Below are 23,057 nucleotides of genomic sequence, written 5' to 3'. Positions count from 1 at the left end.
ACGCAGGTGAGCTTCCCTGGTGAGGACGACGAGCACGCAGGTGAGCTTCCCTGGTGAGGACGACGAGCACGCAGGTGAACTTCCCTGGTGAGGACGACGAGCACGCAGGTGAGCTTCCCTGGTGAGGACGACGAGCACGCAGGTGAACTTCCCTGGTGAGGACGACGAGCACGCAGACCCTGAGACGATTTCTGACAGTTTGTGCAGAAATTCTTCATTTATACAAAGCCCACAGTTTCATGAGCTGTCTGGGTAGCTGGTCTCAGATGATCCCACAGGTGAAGAAGCTGGATGTGGAGGTCCTGGGCTGGTGTGGTTACACGTGGTCTGCGGTTGTGAGGCCGGTTGGACGTACTGACAAATTATTTAAAACAATGTTGGAGGCGGATTATGGTAGAGAAACGAACATTAAATTAACTGGCAACAGCTCTGGTGGACATTCCTGCAGTCAGCACGCCAACTGAACGCTCCCTTAAAACCTGAGACATCTGTGGCTTTGCTTTGTGTGACAAAACTGCACATTTTAGAATGGCCTTTTAAATGCCCCCAGCACAAGGTCCACCTGTGTAATGATCACACTGTTTAATCAGCTTTTTTTAAATGCCACACCTGTCAGGTGGATGGATTATCTTGGAAAAGGAGAAATACTCATGAACAGGGATGTAAACAAATTTATGCACAAAATTTGAGAGCAATACGCTTTTTGTACATTTGGAAAATTTCTGGGATCTTTTATTTCAAAAGATATTTCAGCTCATGAAACATGGGCCCAAACACTTTACATGTTACACATTCATATTTCTGTTCAGTAGAGTAGCATTTAGATCCTACTGCAGCCTTGCTAATGTCAACAAGACTAGAGTTTAATGTCTCTCTCTCTCTCTCTCTGTGACCTAGTAGAAGTAGACAGACACCCTATTCCTTCTGTAGTGCCCTATCCCCATTATGACTCTGGTCCAGAGTACACTATCCCCATTATGACTCTGGTCCAGAGTAGTGCACTATCCCCAATATGACTCTGGTCCATAGTGCACTATCCCCATTATGACTCTGGTCCAGAGTAGTGCACTATCCCCATTATGACTCTGGTCCAGAGTAGTGCACTATCCCCAATATGACTCTGGTCTATAGTACACTATCCCCAATATGACTCTGGTCCATAGTACACTATCCCCAATATGACTCTGGTCGATAGTGCCCTATACCCTCTGTAGTGCCCTATCCCCATTATGACTCTGGTCCAGAGTAGTGCACTATCCCATTATGACTCTGGTCCAGAGTAGTGCCCTATCCCCAATATGACTCTGGTCCAGAGGGGGTGTCTCCTCTCATCTCCTCTCACTACTGTGAGGTTTACGCAGCTAACAAGACTGAAGGAAACAGAATAATTACCTCTCAAAAGCCGGTGCGTTGGCCTCGTACCCTCTGGAGAGCTTGACGCGATGAGAGCCCACCTTTAGGAGAGAGAAAGAGAGACAGGGAGAGAGAGAGACAGGGAGAGAGAGAGACAGGGAGGGAGAGAGACAGGGAGGGAGAGAGACAGGGAGGGAGAGAGACAGGGAGGGAGAGAGACAGGGAGGGAGAGAGACAGGGAGGGAGAGAGACAGGGAGGGAGAGAGACAGGGAGGGAGAGAGAGAAGGAGAGAGACAGGGAGAGAAAGAGGGTGAGAGAGAAAGACAGCAGGGTCATGTGGTCATCCTCTGTAGTACCCAGATACACCCATCACTAGGGAGTCAAATGAACACACTAAGGTTATAATACTAAACAGAAACTAAATCATTAAAAAAAATAAACTATTCAGTACAATGAATTAAAATAATTAACAAACCTGTTTGGGAGACAAACTTTACTTCAACTATTATATTAGACTCTAAAACGAACTAAAAAAATAAATGCACTATGAGCACTTGTCTCTCAAATACATCGTTACAGTCGTTGGTTATCTAGCTAGTGAATTTTAGCCATATTAGCATAGACGTGACAGGACTCAAAACGAGAGGTCCATTTCAAATTTTCTTAATCTGTAAATTGGGCCTTTTCGGGCGGCAATTATGGCCGATTACATTGCAATCCACGAGGAAACTGCGTGGGAGGCTGACCACCTGTTGCGCGAGTTCAGCGTCAAAAGGACCTTGGCAAGTTGCTAGCTAGCATTAAACTTATCTTGGAAAAAAAACTATCAATATTCAGATAATCACTAGTTAACTACGCATGGTTGATGATATTACTAGTTTATCTAGCTTGTCCTGCGTTGCATATAATTGATGCGGTGCCTGTTAATTTATCATCGAATCACAGCCTACTTCAACTTCGCCAAACGGGTGATGATTTAACAAAAGCGCATTCGCAAAAAAAAGCACATTCGTTGCACGAATGAATGTACCCAACCAGAAACACCAATGCCTTTCTTAAAATCAATACACAGAAGTATATATATATATATGTTTTAAACCTGCATATTTAGTTAAATAAATGCATGTTAGCAGGCAATATTAACTAGGGATAGTGTGTCAATTCTCTTGCGTTCAGTGCAAGCAGAGTCAGGGTACAATGCAACAGTTTGGGCCACCTGGCTCGTTGCCAACTGTTTCTCTTCCTAACAAAGTCAATCATTCATTTGCCAGAATTTTTACATAATTACATAATTGTCAAAACAACATATAAAAAAAAAGACATGGTATCTAGAACAAGATTTTTTTAAACTAGCTGAAACAAGCCGATTCCCCCATATGGCTGCTGCTTTTCTCCTAGCAATCTGGTCGTCCTGAATCATTACGCCCATCCTTCTGCCTCTGAGATGAGTAGATGTATCATTTGGTCTATGGGGAATTCATGGAAAAGCATTCCAGCTGGTTGAGAGAATGCCAAGAGCAAAGCTGTTCATCAAAGCAAAAGACTGGCTACTTTCGAAGAATCTCAAATATAAAAATATATTTTGATTTGTTTAACACTTTTTTGGTTACTACATGATTCCATATGTGTTATTTCATAGTTTTGATGTCTTCACTATTATTCTACAATGTAGAAAAATAAAGAAAAATGCTAGCAGTGTACTATATATATATATAGGGAATAGGGTGCCATAGGGCTCTGGTCTAAAGTAGTGCACTATATAGAGAACAGGGTTCCATAGTGCTCTGGTCTAAAGTAGTGCACTATATATAGGGAATAGGGTGCCATAGGGCTCTGGTCTAAAGTAGTGCACTATATATAGGGAATAGGGTGCCATAGGGCTCTGGTCTAAAGTAGTGCACTATATATAGGGAATAGGGTGCCATAGGGCTCTGGTCTAAAGTAGTGCACTATATATAGGGAATAGGGTGCCATAGGGCTCTGGTCTAAAGTAGTGCACTATATATAGGGAATAGGGTGCCATAGGGCTCTGGTCTAAAGTAGTGCACTATATAGGGAATAGGGTGTCATTTCAGCCTGGGTGTCTGTCACAGACAGAGGGGGACTGGCGTGTCCTAAACAGGGGGAGGAAGCTCCTCCATTGTCCTGGTGTCTGTCAGAATCCGCATGCTATCTCTCTGGCTCCGCCTCAATCTGTCCATCTGTCTCAATCTGTCCATCTGTCTCAATCTGTCCATCTGTCCGTTTCTACCTTCCCATTACTGGCCTCTCGTTCCTTCTCTCATTTCTTGCACAGACTGAGTCACACTGAGTGAGTCACAGACGCAGCTAAGTACACACACACGGGCACACTCCACACACGGGCACACACACGGGCACACACACACACGGGCACACACACGGGCACACACACACGGGTGCACACACACACACACACACCTCACGCTCTCACTCCACACACGGGCACACACACACACACACACAGGGGCACACCCTGGCAGACTCAGAAGGGATATTGGTAAATGCTCCTTGAGGCTCTGTCTTCCCCCACTACGGGCCTCAGCCTGTTTCCCCCTCAGCCTCCTCTGTCAAATCAACACTACCTTTCCTCTCCCCCTTTGCCTCAGGTAGGCGTACCTGAACATATGACTGTTTTTGTGTGATTTATTACCTCCCATGTTCACAGTCGTGCAGCTAGCCTGGGCTGGCATTACATCACCCTCTGCCTGTCCTCACAGTGCTTAATACAAGTCCCACTCCAGCTATTATTTTCCTGTTGAAAAACAATATTCCAAGTACAAATACAGTCTAGTACACACACTTAAGGGTAAAAAGATATATATATATGTTTTGAGCAAAATAGTGTTGTTGTTTTGTTTGTTTGTGACACAGGTGCAGAATTCAAGGTTTGGCCATTGAAGGAGGAGGTCTGACTGTGAGTAAAACTATAGAGAATAAATTGAACACCTGGACAACCTATTGAGATGAGCCTCTTCAGTCAGTCAGCCAATAAACACGCTTCTAGGTGAGTCTAGAGGTCTTGAATAATTAATGTGTTACACAGAGGTTACCGTTACATTCTACAGGCCTAGAAACTGCACAGCCATGCTGCTGGAGTCTTTACAGCCATGGTTTACTGCACAGCCATGCTACTGGAGTCTTTACAGCCATGGTTTACTGCACAGCCATGGTTTACTGCCCACAGCCATGGTTTACTGCCCACAGCCATGGTTTACTGCCCACAGCCATGGTTTACTACACATCCATGGTTTACTGCCCACAGCCATGGTTTACTGCCCACAGCCATGGTTTACTACACAGCCATGGTTTACTGCCCATAGCCATGGTTTACTACACAGCCATGGTTTACTGCCCACAGCCATGGTTTACTACACAGCCATGGTTTACTGCCCACAGCCATGGTTTACTGCCCACAGCCATGGTTTACTGCCCACAGCCATGGTTTACTGCCCACAGCCATGGTTTACTGTACAGCCATGGTTTACTATACAGCCATGGTTTACTATATAGCCATGGTTTACTATACAGCCATGGTTTACTATACAGCCATGGTTTACTGCCCACAGCCATGGTTTACTGCCCACAGCCATGGTTTACTGCCCACAGCCATGGTTTACTGTACGGCCATGGTTTACTATACAGACATGGTTTACTATACAGCCATGGTTTACTATACAGCCATGGTTTACTATACAGCCATGGTTTACTATACAGCCATGGTTTACTATACAGCCATGGTTTACTATACAGCCATGGTTTACTATACAGCCATGGTTTACTATACAGCCATGGTTTACTGCCCACAGCCATGGTTTACTATACAGCCATGGTTTACTATACAGCCATGGTTTACTGTACAGCCATGGTTTACTATACAGCCATGGTTTACTATACAGCCATGGTTTACTATACAGCCATGGTTTACTATACAGCCATGGTTTACTATACAGCCATGGTTTACTGCCCACAGCCATGGTTTACTATACAGCCATGGTTTACTATACAGCCATGGTTTACTATACAGCCATGGTTTACTGTACAGCCATGGTTTACTGTACAGCCATGGTTTACTATACAGCCATGGTTTACTGCCCACAGCCATGGTTTACTATACAGCCATGGTTTACTGCCCACAGCCATGGTTTACTATACAGCCATGGTTTACTATACAGCCATGGTTTACTATACAGCCATGGTTTACTATACAGCCATGGTTTACTATACAGCCATGGTTTACTATACAGCCATGGTTTACTATACAGCCATGGTTTACTATACAGCCATGGTTTACTGCCCACAGCCATGGTTTACTATACAGCCATGGTTTACTATACAGCCATGGTTTACTATACAGCCATGGTTTACTGCCCACAGCCATGGTTTACTATACAGCCATGGTTTACTATACAGCCATGGTTTACTGTACAGCCATGGTTTACTATACAGCCATGGTTTACTATACAGCCATGGTTTACTATACAGCCATGGTTTACTATACAGCCATGGTTTACTATACAGCCATGGTTTACTGCCCACAGCCATGGTTTACTATACAGCCATGGTTTACTATACAGCCATGGTTTACTATACAGCCATGGTTTACTATACAGCCATGGTTTACTATACAGCCATGGTTTACTATACAGCCATGGTTTACTGCCCACAGCCATGGTTTACTGTACAGCCATGGTTTACTATACAGCCATGGTTTACTATACAGCCATGGTTTACTGCCCACAGCCATGGTTTACTATACAGCCATGGTTTACTGTACAGCCATGGTTTACTGTACAGCCATGGTTTACTATACAGCCATGGTTTACTGCCCACAGCCATGGTTTACTATACAGCCATGGTTTACTGCCCACAGCCATGGTTTACTATACAGCCATGGTTTACTATACAGCCATGGTTTACTATACAGCCATGGTTTACTGCCCACAGCCATGGTTTACTGCCCACAGCCATGGTTTACTGTACAGCCATGGTTTACTATACAGCCATGGTTTACTGCCCACAGCCATGGTTTACTGCCCACAGCCATGGTTTACTGCCCACAGCCATGGTTTACTGCCCACAGCCATGGTTTACTGCCCACAGCCATGGTTTACTGTACGGCCATGGTTTACTATACAGACATGGTTTACTATACAGCCATGGTTTACTATACAGCCATGGTTTACTATACAGCCATGGTTTACTATACAGCCATGGTTTACTATACAGCCATGGTTTACTATACAGCCATGGTTTACTATACAGCCATGGTTTACTATACAGCCATGGTTTACTGCCCACAGCCATGGTTTACTATACAGCCATGGTTTACTATACAGCCATGGTTTACTGTACAGCCATGGTTTACTATACAGCCATGGTTTACTATACAGCCATGGTTTACTATACAGCCATGGTTTACTATACAGCCATGGTTTACTATACAGCCATGGTTTACTATACAGCCATGGTTTACTGCCCACAGCCATGGTTTACTATACAGCCATGGTTTACTATACAGCCATGGTTTACTATACAGCCATGGTTTACTGTACAGCCATGGTTTACTGTACAGCCATGGTTTACTATACAGCCATGGTTTACTGCCCACAGCCATGGTTTACTATACAGCCATGGTTTACTGCCCACAGCCATGGTTTACTATACAGCCATGGTTTACTATACAGCCATGGTTTACTATACAGCCATGGTTTACTATACAGCCATGGTTTACTATACAGCCATGGTTTACTATACAGCCATGGTTTACTGTACAGCCATGGTTTACTATACAGCCATGGTTTACTATACAGCCATGGTTTACTATACAGCCATGGTTTACTGCCCACAGCCATGGTTTACTATACAGCCATGGTTTACTATACAGCCATGGTTTACTATACAGCCATGGTTTACTGCCCACAGCCATGGTTTACTATACAGCCATGGTTTACTATACAGCCATGGTTTACTGTACAGCCATGGTTTACTATACAGCCATGGTTTACTATACAGCCATGGTTTACTATACAGCCATGGTTTACTATACAGCCATGGTTTACTGCCCACAGCCATGGTTTACTATACAGCCATGGTTTACTATACAGCCATGGTTTACTATACAGCCATGGTTTACTATACAGCCATGGTTTACTATACAGCCATGGTTTACTATACAGCCATGGTTTACTGCCCACAGCCATGGTTTACTGTACAGCCATGGTTTACTATACAGCCATGGTTTACTATACAGCCATGGTTTACTGCCCACAGCCATGGTTTACTATACAGCCATGGTTTACTGTACAGCCATGGTTTACTGTACAGCCATGGTTTACTATACAGCCATGGTTTACTGCCCACAGCCATGGTTTACTATACAGCCATGGTTTACTGCCCACAGCCATGGTTTACTATACAGCCATGGTTTACTATACAGCCATGGTTTACTATACAGCCATGGTTTACTGCCCACAGCCATGGTTTACTATACAGCCATGGTTTACTATACAGCCATGGTTTACTATACAGCCATGGTTTACTATACAGCCATGGTTTACTATACAGCCATGGTTTACTATACAGCCATGGTTTACTGTACAGCCATGGTTTACTGCCCACAGCCATGGTTTACTATACAGCCATGGTTTACTATACAGCCATGGTTTACTATACAGCCATGGTTTACTATACAGCCATGGTTTACTATACAGCCATGGTTTACTATACAGCCATGGTTTACTATACAGCCATGGTTTACTGCCCACAGCCATGGTTTACTATACAGCCATGGTTTACTGCCCACAGCCATGGTTTACGGCCCACAGCCATGGTTTACTATACAGCCATGGTTTACTGTACAGCCATGGTTTACTATACAGCCATGGTTTACTATACAGCCATGGTTTACTATACAGCCATGGTTTACTATACAGCCATGGTTTACTGCCCACAGCCATGGTTTACTGCCCACAGCCATGGTTTACTATACAGCCATGGTTTACTATACAGCCATGGTTTACTATACGGCCATGGTTTACTATACAGCCATGGTTTACTATACAGCCATGGTTTACTATACGGCCATGGTTTACTGCCCACAGCCATGGTTTACTATACAGCCATGGTTTACTATACAGCCATGGTTTACTATACAGCCATGGTTTACTATACAGCCATGGTTTACTATACAGCCATGGTTTACTGCCCACAGCCATGGTTTACTATACAGCCATGGTTTACTATACAGCCATGGTTTACTATACAGCCATGGTTTACTATACAGCCATGGTTTACTATACGGCCATGGTTTACATGCTGCTGGAGCCTTCACTGAGAATTTTGTTTTGCTGCTACTAGAAACCTGTCCAGGGGATGTACTTGTACATCAAACTGCCTCACGCTACAGAAACAGGAGATGGGCTCCTGCCCTGTGGGCTGTTCTGGCTCGGACAAGGCTACTTACAACTTACTACCAAAGTAACCTTGTCCCCTGGCTAAATTGCCAGAGAGACAGCTGATGGATGGGATTACTACCAAAGCCTCTTCCGGTAGCCTGGTGCTTCAGCCTGTTTTTATCAGCCAACTCTTCTCGGTGTCCATTCATTGTTATGTAATGGCGTGTCTACCATAGAAGAAGGTGTCTCTCTGTATGGCTTGTCTACCATAGAAGAAGGTGTCTCTCTGTATGACTTGTCTACCATAGAAGAAGGTGTCTCTCTGTATGACTTGTCTACCATAGAAGAAGGTGTCTCTCTGTATGGCTTGTCTACCATAGAAGAAGGTGTCTCTCTGTATGACTTGTCTACCATAGAAGAAGCTGTCTCCACGTGTGACTCATCTACCATAGAAGAAGTTGTCAAACCCCTCCAGTCTCCTCACACTACAGTGCCTCCAGAATGTATTCATACCCCTTGACTTACTCCACATTTTGTTGTGTTACAGCCTGAATTCAAAACTGATTAAATAAATTCTCACGACCCTATCGTCACACAATACTCCACAATGACGTCACATTATTCCATAATGACGTCACAATACTCCATAATGACGTCACAATACTCCATAATGACGCCGCAATACTCCATAATGACGTCGCAATACTCCATAATGACGTCGCAATACTCCATAATGACGTCACAATACTCCATAATGACGTCACAATACTCCATAATGACATAATATTTGCACATTTATTGAAAATGAAATTCAGAAATACCTCATTTACATAAGTATTCACACGCCTGAGTCTATACTTGTAGAAGCACCTTTGGCAGCGATTACAGCTGTGTGTCTTTCTGGGTGAGCCTCTAAGAGATTTCCACACTTGGATTGTGCAACATTTGCCCATTATTATTTTCTAAATTCTTCAAACTCTTGTCAAATTGCTTGTTGATTGTTGCTAGACAACCATTTTCAGGTCTTGTCATAGATTTATGTCAAAACTGTAAAAATAAAAAAATTGTAACAAACTATTGAAAACGCTATTGTGTTATTTAAAATAAAAATCATAATCGAATGTTACCTTAGACCGTCATAAAGATAACCAAATTATTAAAACATTTGCGATAATATATATGATACGTATGAATTACACTTTTAGAATGTTGCAGTCTGACTGCTCATTAGCTTGACTGGGGGGGGGGTGTCCCTCGAGGCCCAGTGGTTTTATTATTTAGTACATTTATACTCCTGATTTTATTTAGGTTTGCCATAACAAAGGGTTTGTATACTTATTGACTCAAAACATTTCATATTTTCATTTGTAAATAATTTGTAAAAATGTGCCAAAACATAATTCTACTTTTGACATTACGGGGTATTGCCTGAGTGGGCCAGTGACACAACATCTAAATGTAATCCGTTTTAAATTCAGTCTGTAAAACAATAAAACGCGAAAAAAAGTTCAAATGTGTGAATACTTTCTGAAGGCTCTGTAACTTTCAGTGACGGATGGTATTAGCGGAACAGCTCTCTGCCATGTTGGTTTCTATCCACGTAGCGACGCACAAAAAAAAACAGCCTGTTGATGAGAAGGTCGAAGGAGAATGGCAAGGAACCGTGCAAGCTAACAGGCAGGGCCACAAGCAGGCAAATAACGGCGCAGTAACAACAGTTGTGAACAGAACGACATTTTGGAACCCACAACAACACATGGGCGATTGCATCAGACTACCACAACTTGTTCCACTCCTATCAGCTAAAAACAAGAAGAAGTGGCTCCAGTGGACACGTGATTACCAACACTGAAAAATAGCATGTTGCGTCATGCTGATGGCAGAGTCAGGATTTGGCATAAGCAGCATGAGTCCATGGCCCCATCCTGTCTGGTGGTGGTGGTGTAATGGTGAGGGGAATGTGTTCCTGCCACACGTTAGGTTCCTTGATACCAATTGAGCAACATTTCCACGCCCCGAAGAATTCAGGCTGTTATGGAGGCAAATGTGGGTCCGACATGGTACTAAATGGGTGTATCTAATAAACTGGCCACTGTGTGTATATTTAGAAAAAGATCAGCCAGCCCAATGTTAATATACACTACCGTTCAAAAGTTTGGGGTCACTTAGGAAATGTCCTTGTTTTTGAAAGAAAAGCAAGTTTTTTGTCCATTAAAAATAACATCAAATTGATCAGAAATACAGTGTAGACATTGTTAATGTTGTAAATGACTATTGTAGCTGGAAACGGCTGATTTTTTTATGGAATATCTACATAGGCGTACAGAGGCCCATTATCAGCAACCATCACTCCGGTGTTCCAATGGCTCGCTGTGTTAGCAAATCCAAGTTTATAATTTTAAAAGGCTAATTGTTCATTAGAAAACCTTTTTAAATTATGTTAGCACAGCTGAAAACCGTTTTTCTGATTTAAAGAATCAATAAAACTGGCAATTATATTAACACAGCTAAAAACTGTTCTGATTAAAGAAGCAATAAAATGGGCCTTCTTTAGACTAGTTGAGTATCTGGAGCATCAGCATTTGTGGGTTTGATTACAGGCTTAAAATGGCCAGAAACAAAGAACTTTCTTCTGAAACTCATCAGTCTATTCTTGTTCTGAGAAATGAAGGCTATTCCATGCGAGAAATTGCCATGAAACTGAAGATCTCGTACAACTCTGTGTACTTCTCCCTTCACAGAACAGCACAAATAGTTTCTAACCAGAATAGAAAGAGGAGTGTGAGGCCCCGGGGCACAACAGAGCAAGAAACAGACGCCTCACAAGTCCTGGTGGAAAATAAGTATTTATCCAACCATTTAAAGGGATAGGACCCAGATTCAATTCCCTATGGCTTCCACTAGTTGTGAACAGTCTTTAGACATTGTTTCAGGCTTTTATTCTGAAAAATGAGGGAGAATGACAACGTTGAGTCAGTGGATAGTGGGATGGACCCAGAGCTGTTTGCCCGACCGAGAGCGCGCCTTTCTTGCTTTTCTTTTATATTGACGACGCTGTTGTCCGGTTGAAATATTATCGATTATTTAGGCTAAAAACAACCTGAGGATTGATTATAAACATCGTTTGACATGTTTCTACGAACTTTACTGATACTTTTTTAGATTTTTCGTCTGCCTGTTGTGACTGCATTTGAGCCATTGGATTACTGAACAATGCGCGCCAACAAAATGGAGGTTTTTGGATATAAAGAGGAACTTTATCGAACAAAACAAACATTTATTGTGTAACTGGGAGTCTTGTGAGTGCAACCATACGAAGATCAAAGGCAAGTGATTCATTTTATTGCTATTTCTGACTTTCGTGACTAATCTACTTGGCTGGTATGTAATGTTTTGTGTGCTGAGCTCTGTCCTCAGATAATCGCATGGTTTGCTTTCGCCGTAAAGCCTTTTTGAAATCTGACACAACGGCTGGATTAACAACAAGTTAAGCTTTATTTTTGATTTATTACACTTGTGATTTCATGAAAGTTAAATATTTATAGTAATTTCATTTGAATTTGGCGCTCTGCAATTTCACCGGATGTTGGCCGGTGAACCCTATAGAGGTTAACACTTTTTTGGTTACTACATGGTTACTACATGATTCCATGTGTGTTATTTCATAGTTTTGATGTCTCCACTATTATTCTACAATGTAGAAAATAGTTTTAAAAAATAAAGAAAAACCCTGGAATGAGTAGGTGTTCTAGAACCCTGGAATGAGTAGGTGTTCTAGAACCCTGGAATGAGTAGGTGTTCTAGAACCCTGGAATGAGTAGGTGTTCTAAAACCCTGGAATGAGTAGGTGTTCTAGAACCCTGGAATGAGTAGGTGTTCTAGAACCCTGGAATGAGGAGGTGTTCTAGAACCCTGGAATGAGTAGGTGTGTCCAAACTGTTGCCTGGTACTGTATATAGTTTGAGTGCGCGATCCTATTGAAGTCAATATTTACAGCTTCCATATTGTTGTCAGGTGCAGACCCATCATCCTACCTGTATTCCTGGTTGCTCCCAGAACAGAGGAATGGAACCACGGATCTGGATGAAGGAAGACACCTGGTCATCCAGGAAGATCACCTGCAGACAGAAGAAGAAGAAGAAGGAAGAAGATAGAAGGAAGAAGACGGAAGAAGGTGACAGAAGAAGAAGGTGACAGAAGAAGGTGACAGAAGAAGAAGACAGAAGACAGAAGAAGGAAGAAGACAGAAGAAGGAAGAAGACAGAAGAAGGAAGAAGACAAAAGAAGAAGAAGACAGAAGAAGACAAAAGAAGAAGGTGACAGAAGAAGACAGAAGAAGAAGGTGACAGAAGACAGAAGGATAAGAAGACAGAAGAAGGAAGAAGACAGAAGACGACAAAAGAAGAAGAAGACGGAAGACAGAAGAAGACAGAAGAAGACAGAAGAAGAAGACGGAAGACAGAAGAAGACAGAAGAAGACAGAAGAAGAAGGTGACAGAAGACAGAAGAAGACAAAAGAAAGAAGAAGACAAAAGAAAGAAGAAGACAGAAGAAGGAAGAAGAAGACAAGGAGAACAATACTTTAGTCATCCATAGAAGACGGTCATTTGTCTCCCAGATCCTCCGACATACACAACCACACATGTATTGACTTTTTATTTTCTAACCCTTTATTTAACTAGTCAAGTCAGTTAAGAACACATTCTCATTTACAATGACGGCCTACTGGAGGAACAGTGGGTTAACTGCCTTGTTCAGGAGGCAGAACGACAGATTTTTACCTTGTCAGCTCGGGGATTCGATCCAGCAACCTTTCAGTTACTGGCCCAAACGCTCTAACCACTAGGCTACCTGCCGCCCCTACACTCTAACCACTAGGCTACCTGCCGCCCCTACACTCTAACCACTAGACTACCTGCCGCCCCTACACTCTAACCACTAGGTTACCTGCCGCCTCTACACTCTAACCACTAGGCTACCTGCCGCCCCTACACTCTAACCACTAGGCTACCTGCCGCCCCTACACTCTAACCACTAGGCTACCTGGCGCCCCTCCACTCTAATCACTAGGCTACCTACCGCCCCTACACTCTAACCACTAGGCTACCTGGCGCCCCTCCACTCTAACCACTAGGCTACCTGGCACCCCTACACTCTAACCACTAGGCTACCTGGCGCCCCTCCACTCTAATCCCTAGGCTACCTACCGCCCCTACACTCTAACCACTAGGCTACCTGGCGCCCCTCCACTCTAACCACTAGGCTGTCTGGCGCCCCTACACTCTAACCACTAGGCTACCTGGCGCCCCTCCACTCTAACCACTAGGCTACCTGGCGCCCCTACACTCTAACCACTAGGATACCTGCCGCCCCTACACTCTAACCACTAGGATACCTGGCGCCCCTACACTCTAACCACTAGGATACCTGGCGCCCCTACACTCTAACCACTAGGATACCTGGCGCCCCTACACTCTAACCACTAGGCTACCTGCCGCCCCTCCACTCTAACCACTAGGCTACCTGCCGCCCCTCCACTCTAACCACTAGGCTACCTCCCGCCCCTACACTCTAACCACTAGGCTACCTCCCGCCCCTCCACTCTAACCACTAGGCTACCTCCCGCCCCTCCACTCTAACCACTAGGCTACCTGCCGCCCCTCCACTCTAACCACTAGGCTACCTGCCGCCCCTCCACTCTAACCACTAGGCTACCTGCCGCCCCTACACTCTAACCACTAGACTACCTGCCGCCTCTACACTCTAACCACTAGACTACCTGCCGCCCCTACACTCTAACCACTAGGCTACCTGCCGCCCCTACACTCTAACCACTAGGCTACCTGCCGCCCCATACTATAGTCAGAGAGATATGCATGGACGCACAGACTCAGACACTAGTGTGGATAGGCTGGAGTAGAGGACAGCCACAGTGCCGAGAGAAACGTTTGTTATTCCCTTCTGTAATTGTTGTGATTAAGATATATATGTATATATGTATATATGTATAAAATTAAATATGAATACATAGTGTTAATGTTGATATTACAGATGGGCATGATTATTCGAATATCAGAGCGGAAGTTAGTATTCGATTAATTGGGAGAGTATACCTTTTTTTTAGATCATTACAAAGCCTTTAGAAAACGATGTGTCATTGCTACAATAGACCATTTACATGTAAAATGTGAATAAAAAAAACAAACATTTTTATGACAGTATTTTTTTTACATCTCCCTCCCTCGAGACCTACCTGTTCAGTCTCTACGAAGTTGGCCACCTGTCCGTCATCGTTGGCCCCTCGGACGTTGAAGCGCGTCCCGGCCCTCTCTGAGCTGAGGCGGGAGATGACGCAGGCCTTGGCCTGTTTGTGACCTGCGTAGATCGTCCTGATCTCTACGCCGCCGCACATCAACCTCAACAACCAGTCATCACAGTTCACACCGTAGTGCTTTAGGTGAAGGTGAAGGGACTGGTTCCTGGGGGAGACGAGATACACGTCAACCAAACTACACACCAGGTGCAGAGCCATGATGCACTAAGCGCAACGCCAGCAGATCGGCCACACTATGAGACGGCATAGGAGGTGCAAAGTGAGCTTTAGGATAATGAGGTGGAATATGAGCTGCAATAATGAGGTGCAATATGAGCTATGATTATGAGGTGCGATATGAGCTTTAGGATAATGAGGTGGAATATGAGCTGCAATAATGAGGTGCAAAATGAGCTATGATTATGAGGTGCGATATGAGCTTTAGGATAATGAGGTGCAATAAATGAGGTGCAATATGAGCTGTGATAATGAGGTGCAAAGTGAGCTTTAGGATAATGAGGTGGAATATGAGCTGCAATAATGAGGTGCAATATGAGCTATGATTATGAGGTGCGATATGAGCTTTAGGATAATGAGGTACAATAAATGAGGTGCAATATGAGCTGTGATAATGAGGTGCAAAATGAGCTATGATTATGAGGTGCGATATGAGCTTTAGGATAATGAGGTGCAATATGAGCTGCGATAATGAGGTGCAATATGAGCTATGATTATGAGGTGCAATATGAGCTTTAGGATAATGAGGTGTAATATGAGCTGCAATAATGAGGTGCAATATGAGCTATGATTATGAGGTGCAATATGAGCTGCGATAATGAGGTGCAATATGAGCTATGATTATGAGGTGCAATATGTGCATTAGGATAATGAGGTGCGATATGAGCTATGATTATGAGGTGCAATATGTGCATTAGGATAATGAGGTGCGATATGAGCTATGATTATGAGGTGCAATATGTACATTAGGATAATGAGGTGCGATATGAGCTTTAGGATAATGAGGTGCAATATGAAAGGGGATACCTAGTCAGTTGTACAACAATGCATTCAACTGAAATGTGTTGCTAGGATTATGAGGTACAATATGATGTGTACGGTGCAATAATACGACTTGGATTGAGAAAATAAATCATTTGTATTGAGGTTTCCATTTTAGTGACTGAACAGATGCTCTCATCCTGTCAGTGCATTCATCTGAAAGTAGCAGCAGCAAGACAGGACTAGGTAGGACCTAGGTTAGGACCAGGTATGACCTAGGTTAGGACTAGGTTATGACTAGGTACGACCAGATAAGGACTAGGTTAGGACTAGGTAGGACCAGATAAGGACTAGGTAGATCAAGTTAGGTCGAGGCAGACCAGGTAAGGACTAGGCAGACCAGGTAAGGACTAGGTAGACCAGGAAAGGATTAGGTAGATCAAGTTAGGTCGAGGCAGACTAGGTAAGGTAGACCAGGTAAGGACTAGGCAGACCAGGTAAGGACTAGGCAGACCAGGTAAGGACTAGGCAGACCAGGTAAGGACTAGGCAGACCAGGAAAGGACTAGGCAGACCAGGAAAGGACTAGGCAGACCAGGAAAGGACTAGGCAGACCAGGAAAGGACTAGGCAGACCAGGAAAGGACTAGGTAGACCAGGTAAGGACTAGGCAGACCAGGTAAGGACTAGGTAGACCAGGTAAGGACTAGGTAGACCAGGTAAGGACTAGGTAGACCAGGAAAGGACTAGGTAGACCAGGTAAGGACTAGGTATACCAGGTAAGGACTAGGCAGACCAGGTAAGGACTAGTTAGACTAGGTAAGGACTAGATATGGACTAGACATCATACTCATATATGTGTTCCACTCCCTACTAGAAGAGGTTAGTATATATAATGTGTTCCACTCCCCACTAGAAGAGGTTAGTATATATAATGTGTTCCACTCCCTACTAGAAGAGGTTAGTATATATAATGTGTTCCACTCCCCACTAGAAGAGGTTAGTATATATAATGTGTTCCACTCCCCACCAGAAGTAGAGGTTAGTATATATAATGTGTTCCACTCCCTACTAGAAGAGGTTAGTATATATAATGTGTTCCACTCCCCACTAGAAGAGGTTAGTATATATAATGTGTTCCACTCCCCACTAGAAGAGGTTAGTATATATAATGTGTTCTACTCCCCACTAGAAGAGGTTAGTATATATAATGTGTTCTACTCCCCACTAGAAGAGGTTAGTATATATAATGTGTTCTACTCCCCACTAGAAGAGGTTAGTATATATAATGTGTTCCACTCCCCACTAGAAGAAGAGGTTAGTATATATAATGTGTTCTACTCCCCACTAGAAGAGGTTAGTATATATAATGTGTTCCACTCCCTACTAGAAGAAGAGGTTAGTATATTTAATGTGTTCTACTCCCTACTAGAAGAGGTTAGTATATATAATGTGTTCTACTCCCCACTAGAAGAGGTTAGTATATATAATGTGTTCCACTCCCTACTAGAAGAAGAGGTTAGTATATTTAATGTGTTCTACTCCCCACTAGAAGAGGTTAGTATATATAATGTGTTCTACTCCCCACTAGAAGAGGTTAGTATATATAATGTGTTCCACTCCCTACTAGAAGAGGTTAGTATATATAATGTGTTCCACTCCCTACTAGAAGAGGTTAGTATATATAATGTGTTCCACTCCCCACTAGAAGAGGTTAGTATATATAATGTGTTCTACTCCCCACTAGAAGAGGTTAGTATATATAATGTGTTCCACTCCCTACTAGAAGAGGTTAGTATATATAATGTGTTCCACTCCCCACTAGAAGAGGTTAGTATATATAATGTGTTCCACTCCCCACTAGAAGAGGTTAGTATATATAATGTGTTCCACTCCCCACTAGAAGAGGTTAGTATATATAATGTGTTCCACTCCCTACTAGAAGAGGTTAGTATATATAATGTGTTCCACTCCCCACTAGAAGAGGTTAGTATATATAATGTGTTCCACTCCCTACTAGAAGAGGTTAGTATATATAATGTGTTCCACTCCCTACTAGAAGAGGTTAGTATATATAATGTGTTCCACTCCCCACTAGAAGAGGTTAGTATATATAATGTGTTCCACTCCCCACTAGAAGAGGTTAGTATATATAATGTGTTCCACTCCCTACTAGAAGAGGTTAGTATATATAATGTGTTCCACTCCCCACTAGAAGAGGTTAGTATATATAATGTGTTCCACTCCCTACTAGAAGAGGTTAGTATATATAATGTGTTCCACTCCCCACTAGAAGAGGTTAGTATATATATAATGTGTTCCACTCCCCACTAGAAGAGGTTAGTATATATAATGTGTTCCACTCCCTACTAGAAGAGGTTAGTATATATAATGTGTTCCACTCCCCACTAGAAGAGGTTAGTATATATATAATGTGTTCCACTCCCCACTAGAAGAGGTTAGTATATATAATGTGTTCCACTCCCCACTAGAAGAGGTTAGTATATATATAATGTGTTCCACTCCCCACTAGAAGAGGTTAGTATATATAATGTGTTCCACTCCCCACTAGAAGAGGTTAGTATATATAATGTGTTCCACTCCCCACTAGAAGAGGTTAGTATATATAATGTGTTCCACTCCCCACTAGAAGAGGTTAGTATATATAATGTGTTCCACTCCCCACTAGAAGAGGTTAGTATATATAATGTGTTCCACTCCCCACTAGAAGAGGTTAGTATATATAATGTGTTCCACTCCCCACTAGAAGAGGTTAGTATATATAATGTGTTCCACTCCCCACTAGAAGAGGTTAGTATATATAATGTGTTCCACTCCCTACTAGAAGAGGTTAGTATATATAATGTGTTCCACTCCCCACTAGAAGAGGTTAGTATATATAATGTGTTCCACTCCCCACTAGAAGAGGTTAGTATATATAATGTGTTCCACTCCCTACTAGAAGAGGTTAGTATATATAATGTGTTCCACTCCCTACTAGAAGAGGTTAGTATATATAATGTGTTCTACTCCCTACTAGAAGAGGTTAGTATATATATAATGTGTTCCACTCCCTACTAGAAGAGGTTAGTATATATAATGTGTTCCTCTCCCTACTAGAAGAGGTTAGTATATATAATGTGTTCCACTCCCTACCAGAAGAGGTTAGTATATATAATGTGTTCCACTCCCCACTAGAAGAGGTTAGTATATATATGTGTTCCACTCCCTACTAGAAGAGGTTAGTATATATAATGTGTTCCTCTCCCTACTAGAAGAGGTTAGTATATATAATGTGTTCCACTCCCCACTAGAAGAGGTTAGTATATATAATGTGTTCTACTCCCTACTAGAAGAGGTTAGTATATATAATGTGTTCCACTCCCCACTAGAAGAGGTTAGTATATATAATGTGTTCCACTCCCCACTAGAAGAGGTTAGTATATATAATGTGTTCCACTCCCCACTAGAAGAGGTTAGTATATATATAATGTGTTCCACTCCCCACTAGAAGAGGTTAGTATATATAATGTGTTCCACTCCCCACTAGAAGAGGTTAGTATATAATGTGTTCCACTCCCCACTAGAAGAGGTTAGTATATATAATGTGTTCCACTCCCTACTAGAAGAGGTTAGTATATATAATGTGTTCCACTCCCCACTAGAAGAGGTTAGTATATATAATGTGTTCCACTCCCCACTAGAAGAGGTTAGTATATATAATGTGTTCCACTCCCCACTAGAAGAGGTTAGTATATAATGTGTTCCACTCCCTACTAGAAGAGGTTAGTATATATATAATGTGTTCCACTCCCCACTAGAAGAGGTTAGTATATATATAATGTGTTCCACTCCCCACTAGAAGAGGTTAGTATATATAATGTGTTCCACTCCCCACTAGAAGAGGTTAGTATATATAATGTGTTCCACTCCCCACTAGAAGAGGTTAGTATATAATGTGTTCCACTCCCCACTAGAAGAGGTTAGTATATATAATGTGTTCCACTCCCTACTAGAAGAGGTTAGTATATATAATGTGTTCTACTCCCCACTAGAAGAGGTTAGTATATATAATGTGTTCCACTCCCCACTAGAAGAGGTTAGTATATATAATGTGTTCCACTCCCCACTAGAAGAGGTTAGTATATATAATGTGTTCCACTCCCCACTAGAAGAGGTTAGTATATATAATGTGTTCCACTCCCCACTAGAAGAGGTTAGTATATATAATGTGTTCCACTCCCTAGACCAGGTAAGGACTAGGTAGACCAGGTAAGGACTAGATAGACTAGGTAAGGACTAGGTAGACCAGGTAAGGACTAGGTAGACCAGGTAAGGACTTGGTAGACCAGGTAAGGACTAGGTAGACCAGGTAAGGACTAGGTAGACCAGGAAAGGACTAGGTAGACCAGGTAAGGACTAGGTAGACCAGGAAAGGACTAGGTAGACCAGGAAAGGACTAGGTAGACCAGGTAAGGACTAGGTAGACCAGGTAAGGACTAGGTAGACCAGGAAAGGACTAGGTAGACCAGGAAAGGACTAGGTAGACCAGGTAAGGACTAGATATGGACTAGTAAGAATTCATACTCAATCACTTTCAGCGAAACACTTCTCTGATTCTCAGAATCACTTTAAAATTGTGAGTATAAAAATGTAATTGTCCCACCAGAAGAAGCTGTTATATATATATATATAATGTGTTCCACTCCCTACTAGAAGAGGTTAGTATATATAATGTGTTCCACTCCCCACTAGAAGAGGTTAGTATATATAATGTGTTCCACTCCCCACTAGAAGAGGTTAGTATATATAATGTGTTCCACTCCCCACTAGAAGAGGTTAGTATATATAATGTGTTCCACTCCCCACTAGAAGAGGTTAGTATATATAATGTGTTCCACTCCCTACTAGAAGAGGTTAGTATATATAATGTGTTCCACTCCCCACTAGAAGAGGTTAGTATATATAATGTGTTCCACTCCCCACTAGAAGAGGTTAGTATATATAATGTGTTCCACTCCCCACTAGAAGAGGTTAGTATATATAATGTGTTCCACTCCCCACTAGAAGAGGTTAGTATATATAATGTGTTCCACTCCCTACTAGAAGAGGTTAGTATATATAATGTGTTCCACTCCCTACTAGAAGAGGTTAGTATATATAATGTGTTCCACTCCCTACTAGAAGAGGTTAGTATATATAATGTGTTCTACTCCCCACTAGAAGAAGAGGTTAGTATATATAATGTGTTCTACTCCCTACTAGAAGAAGAGGTTAGTATATATAATGTGTTCTACTCCCCACTAGAAGAAGAGGTTAGTATATATAATGTGTTCCACTCCCTACTAGAAGAGGTTAGTATATATAATGTGTTCCACTCCCCACTAGAAGAGGTTAGTATATATAATGTGTTCCACTCCCCACTAGAAGAAGAGGTTAGTATATATAATGTGTTCCACTCCCTACTAGAAGAGGTTAGTATATATAATGTGTTCCACTCCCCACTAGAAGAGGTTAGTATATATAATGTGTTCCACTCCCCACTAGAAGAGGTTAGTATATATAATGTGTTCCACTCCCCACTAGAAGAGGTTAGTATATATAATGTGTTCCACTCCCCACTAGAAGAGGTTAGTATATATAATGTGTTCCACTCCCCACTAGAAGAGGTTAGTATATATAATGTGTTCCACTCCCCACTAGAAGAGGTTAGTATATATAATGTGTTCCACTCCCCACTAGAAGAGGTTAGTATATATAATGTGTTCCACTCCCCACTAGAAGAGGTTAGTATATATATGTGTTCCACTCCCCACTAGAAGAGGTTAGTATATATATAATGTGTTCCACTCCCCACTAGAAGAGGTTAGTATATATAATGTGTTCCACTCCCTACTAGAAGAGGTTAGTATATATAATGTGTTCTACTCCCCACTAGAAGAGGTTAGTATATATAATGTGTTCTACTCCCCACTAGAAGAGGGTTAGTATATATAATGTGTTCCACTCCCCACTAGAAGAGGTTAGTATATATAATGTGTTCCACTCCCTACTAGAAGAGGTTAGTATATATAATGTGTTCCACTCCCCACTAGAAGAGGTTAGTATATATAATGTGTTCCACTCCCTACTAGAAGAGGTTAGTATATATAATGTGTTCCACTCCCTACTAGAAGAGGTTAGTATATATAATGTGTTCCACTCCCTACTAGAAGAGGTTAGTATATATATATAATGTGTTCCACTCCCTACTAGAAGAGGTTAGTATATATAATGTGTTCTACTCCCCACTAGAAGAGGGTTAGTATATATAATGTGTTCCACTCCCTACTAGAAGAGGTTAGTATATATAATGTGTTCCACTCCCTACTAGAAGAGGTTAGTATATATATATAATGTGTTCCACTCCCTACTAGAAGAGGTTAGTATATATAATGTGTTCCACTCCCTACTAGAAGAGGTTAGTATATATAATGTGTTCCACTCCCTACTAGAAGAGGTTAGTATATATAATGTGTTCCACTCCCTACTAGAAGAGGTTAGTATATATAATGTGTTCCACTCCCTACTAGAAGAGGTTAGTATATATATATAATGTGTTCCACTCCCTACTAGAAGAGGTTAGTATATATAATGTGTTCTACTCCCCACTAGAAGAGGGTTAGTATATATAATGTGTTCCACTCCCCACTAGAAGAGGTTAGTATATATAATGTGTTCCACTCCCTACTAGAAGAGGTTAGTATATATAATGTGTTCCACTCCCCACTAGAAGAGGTTAGTATATATAATGTGTTCCACTCCCTACTAGAAGAGGTTAGTATATATAATGTGTTCCACTCCCTACTAGAAGAGGTTAGTATATATAATGTGTTCCACTCCCTACTAGAAGAGGTTAGTATATATATATAATGTGTTCCACTCCCTACTAGAAGAGGTTAGTATATATAATGTGTTCCACTCCCTACTAGAAGAGGT

The 23,057-nt window shown here is 42.1% G+C and overlaps 1 protein-coding gene across 7 annotated transcripts in view; it reads right to left on the bottom strand.

Moving 5' to 3' along the window:
• synj1 (synaptojanin 1) overlaps positions 1-23,057 on the bottom strand; it is a 100,208-nt gene that overhangs the window by 53,225 nt on the left and 23,926 nt on the right. For all 7 annotated transcript variants that reach the window (XM_036967229.1, XM_036967233.1, XM_036967234.1 and 4 more), the window contains exons 5-7: positions 15,023-15,248; positions 12,804-12,887; positions 1,393-1,454 (exon numbers count right to left, since the gene is read on the bottom strand). In XM_036967229.1, coding sequence (XP_036823124.1) covers positions 1,393-1,454; positions 12,804-12,887; positions 15,023-15,248 — 372 coding nt within the window. The remainder of the gene's footprint in view (positions 1-1,392; positions 1,455-12,803; positions 12,888-15,022; positions 15,249-23,057) is intronic.

The sequence above is a fragment of the Oncorhynchus mykiss genome, chromosome Y, assembly GCF_013265735.2.
Source record: "Oncorhynchus mykiss isolate Arlee chromosome Y, USDA_OmykA_1.1, whole genome shotgun sequence".
NCBI lineage: Eukaryota > Metazoa > Chordata > Actinopteri > Salmoniformes > Salmonidae > Oncorhynchus > Oncorhynchus mykiss.
The sequence above is the reverse complement of the archived record's forward strand: the minus strand, read 5'-3'. Positions and strand labels throughout refer to the sequence as shown.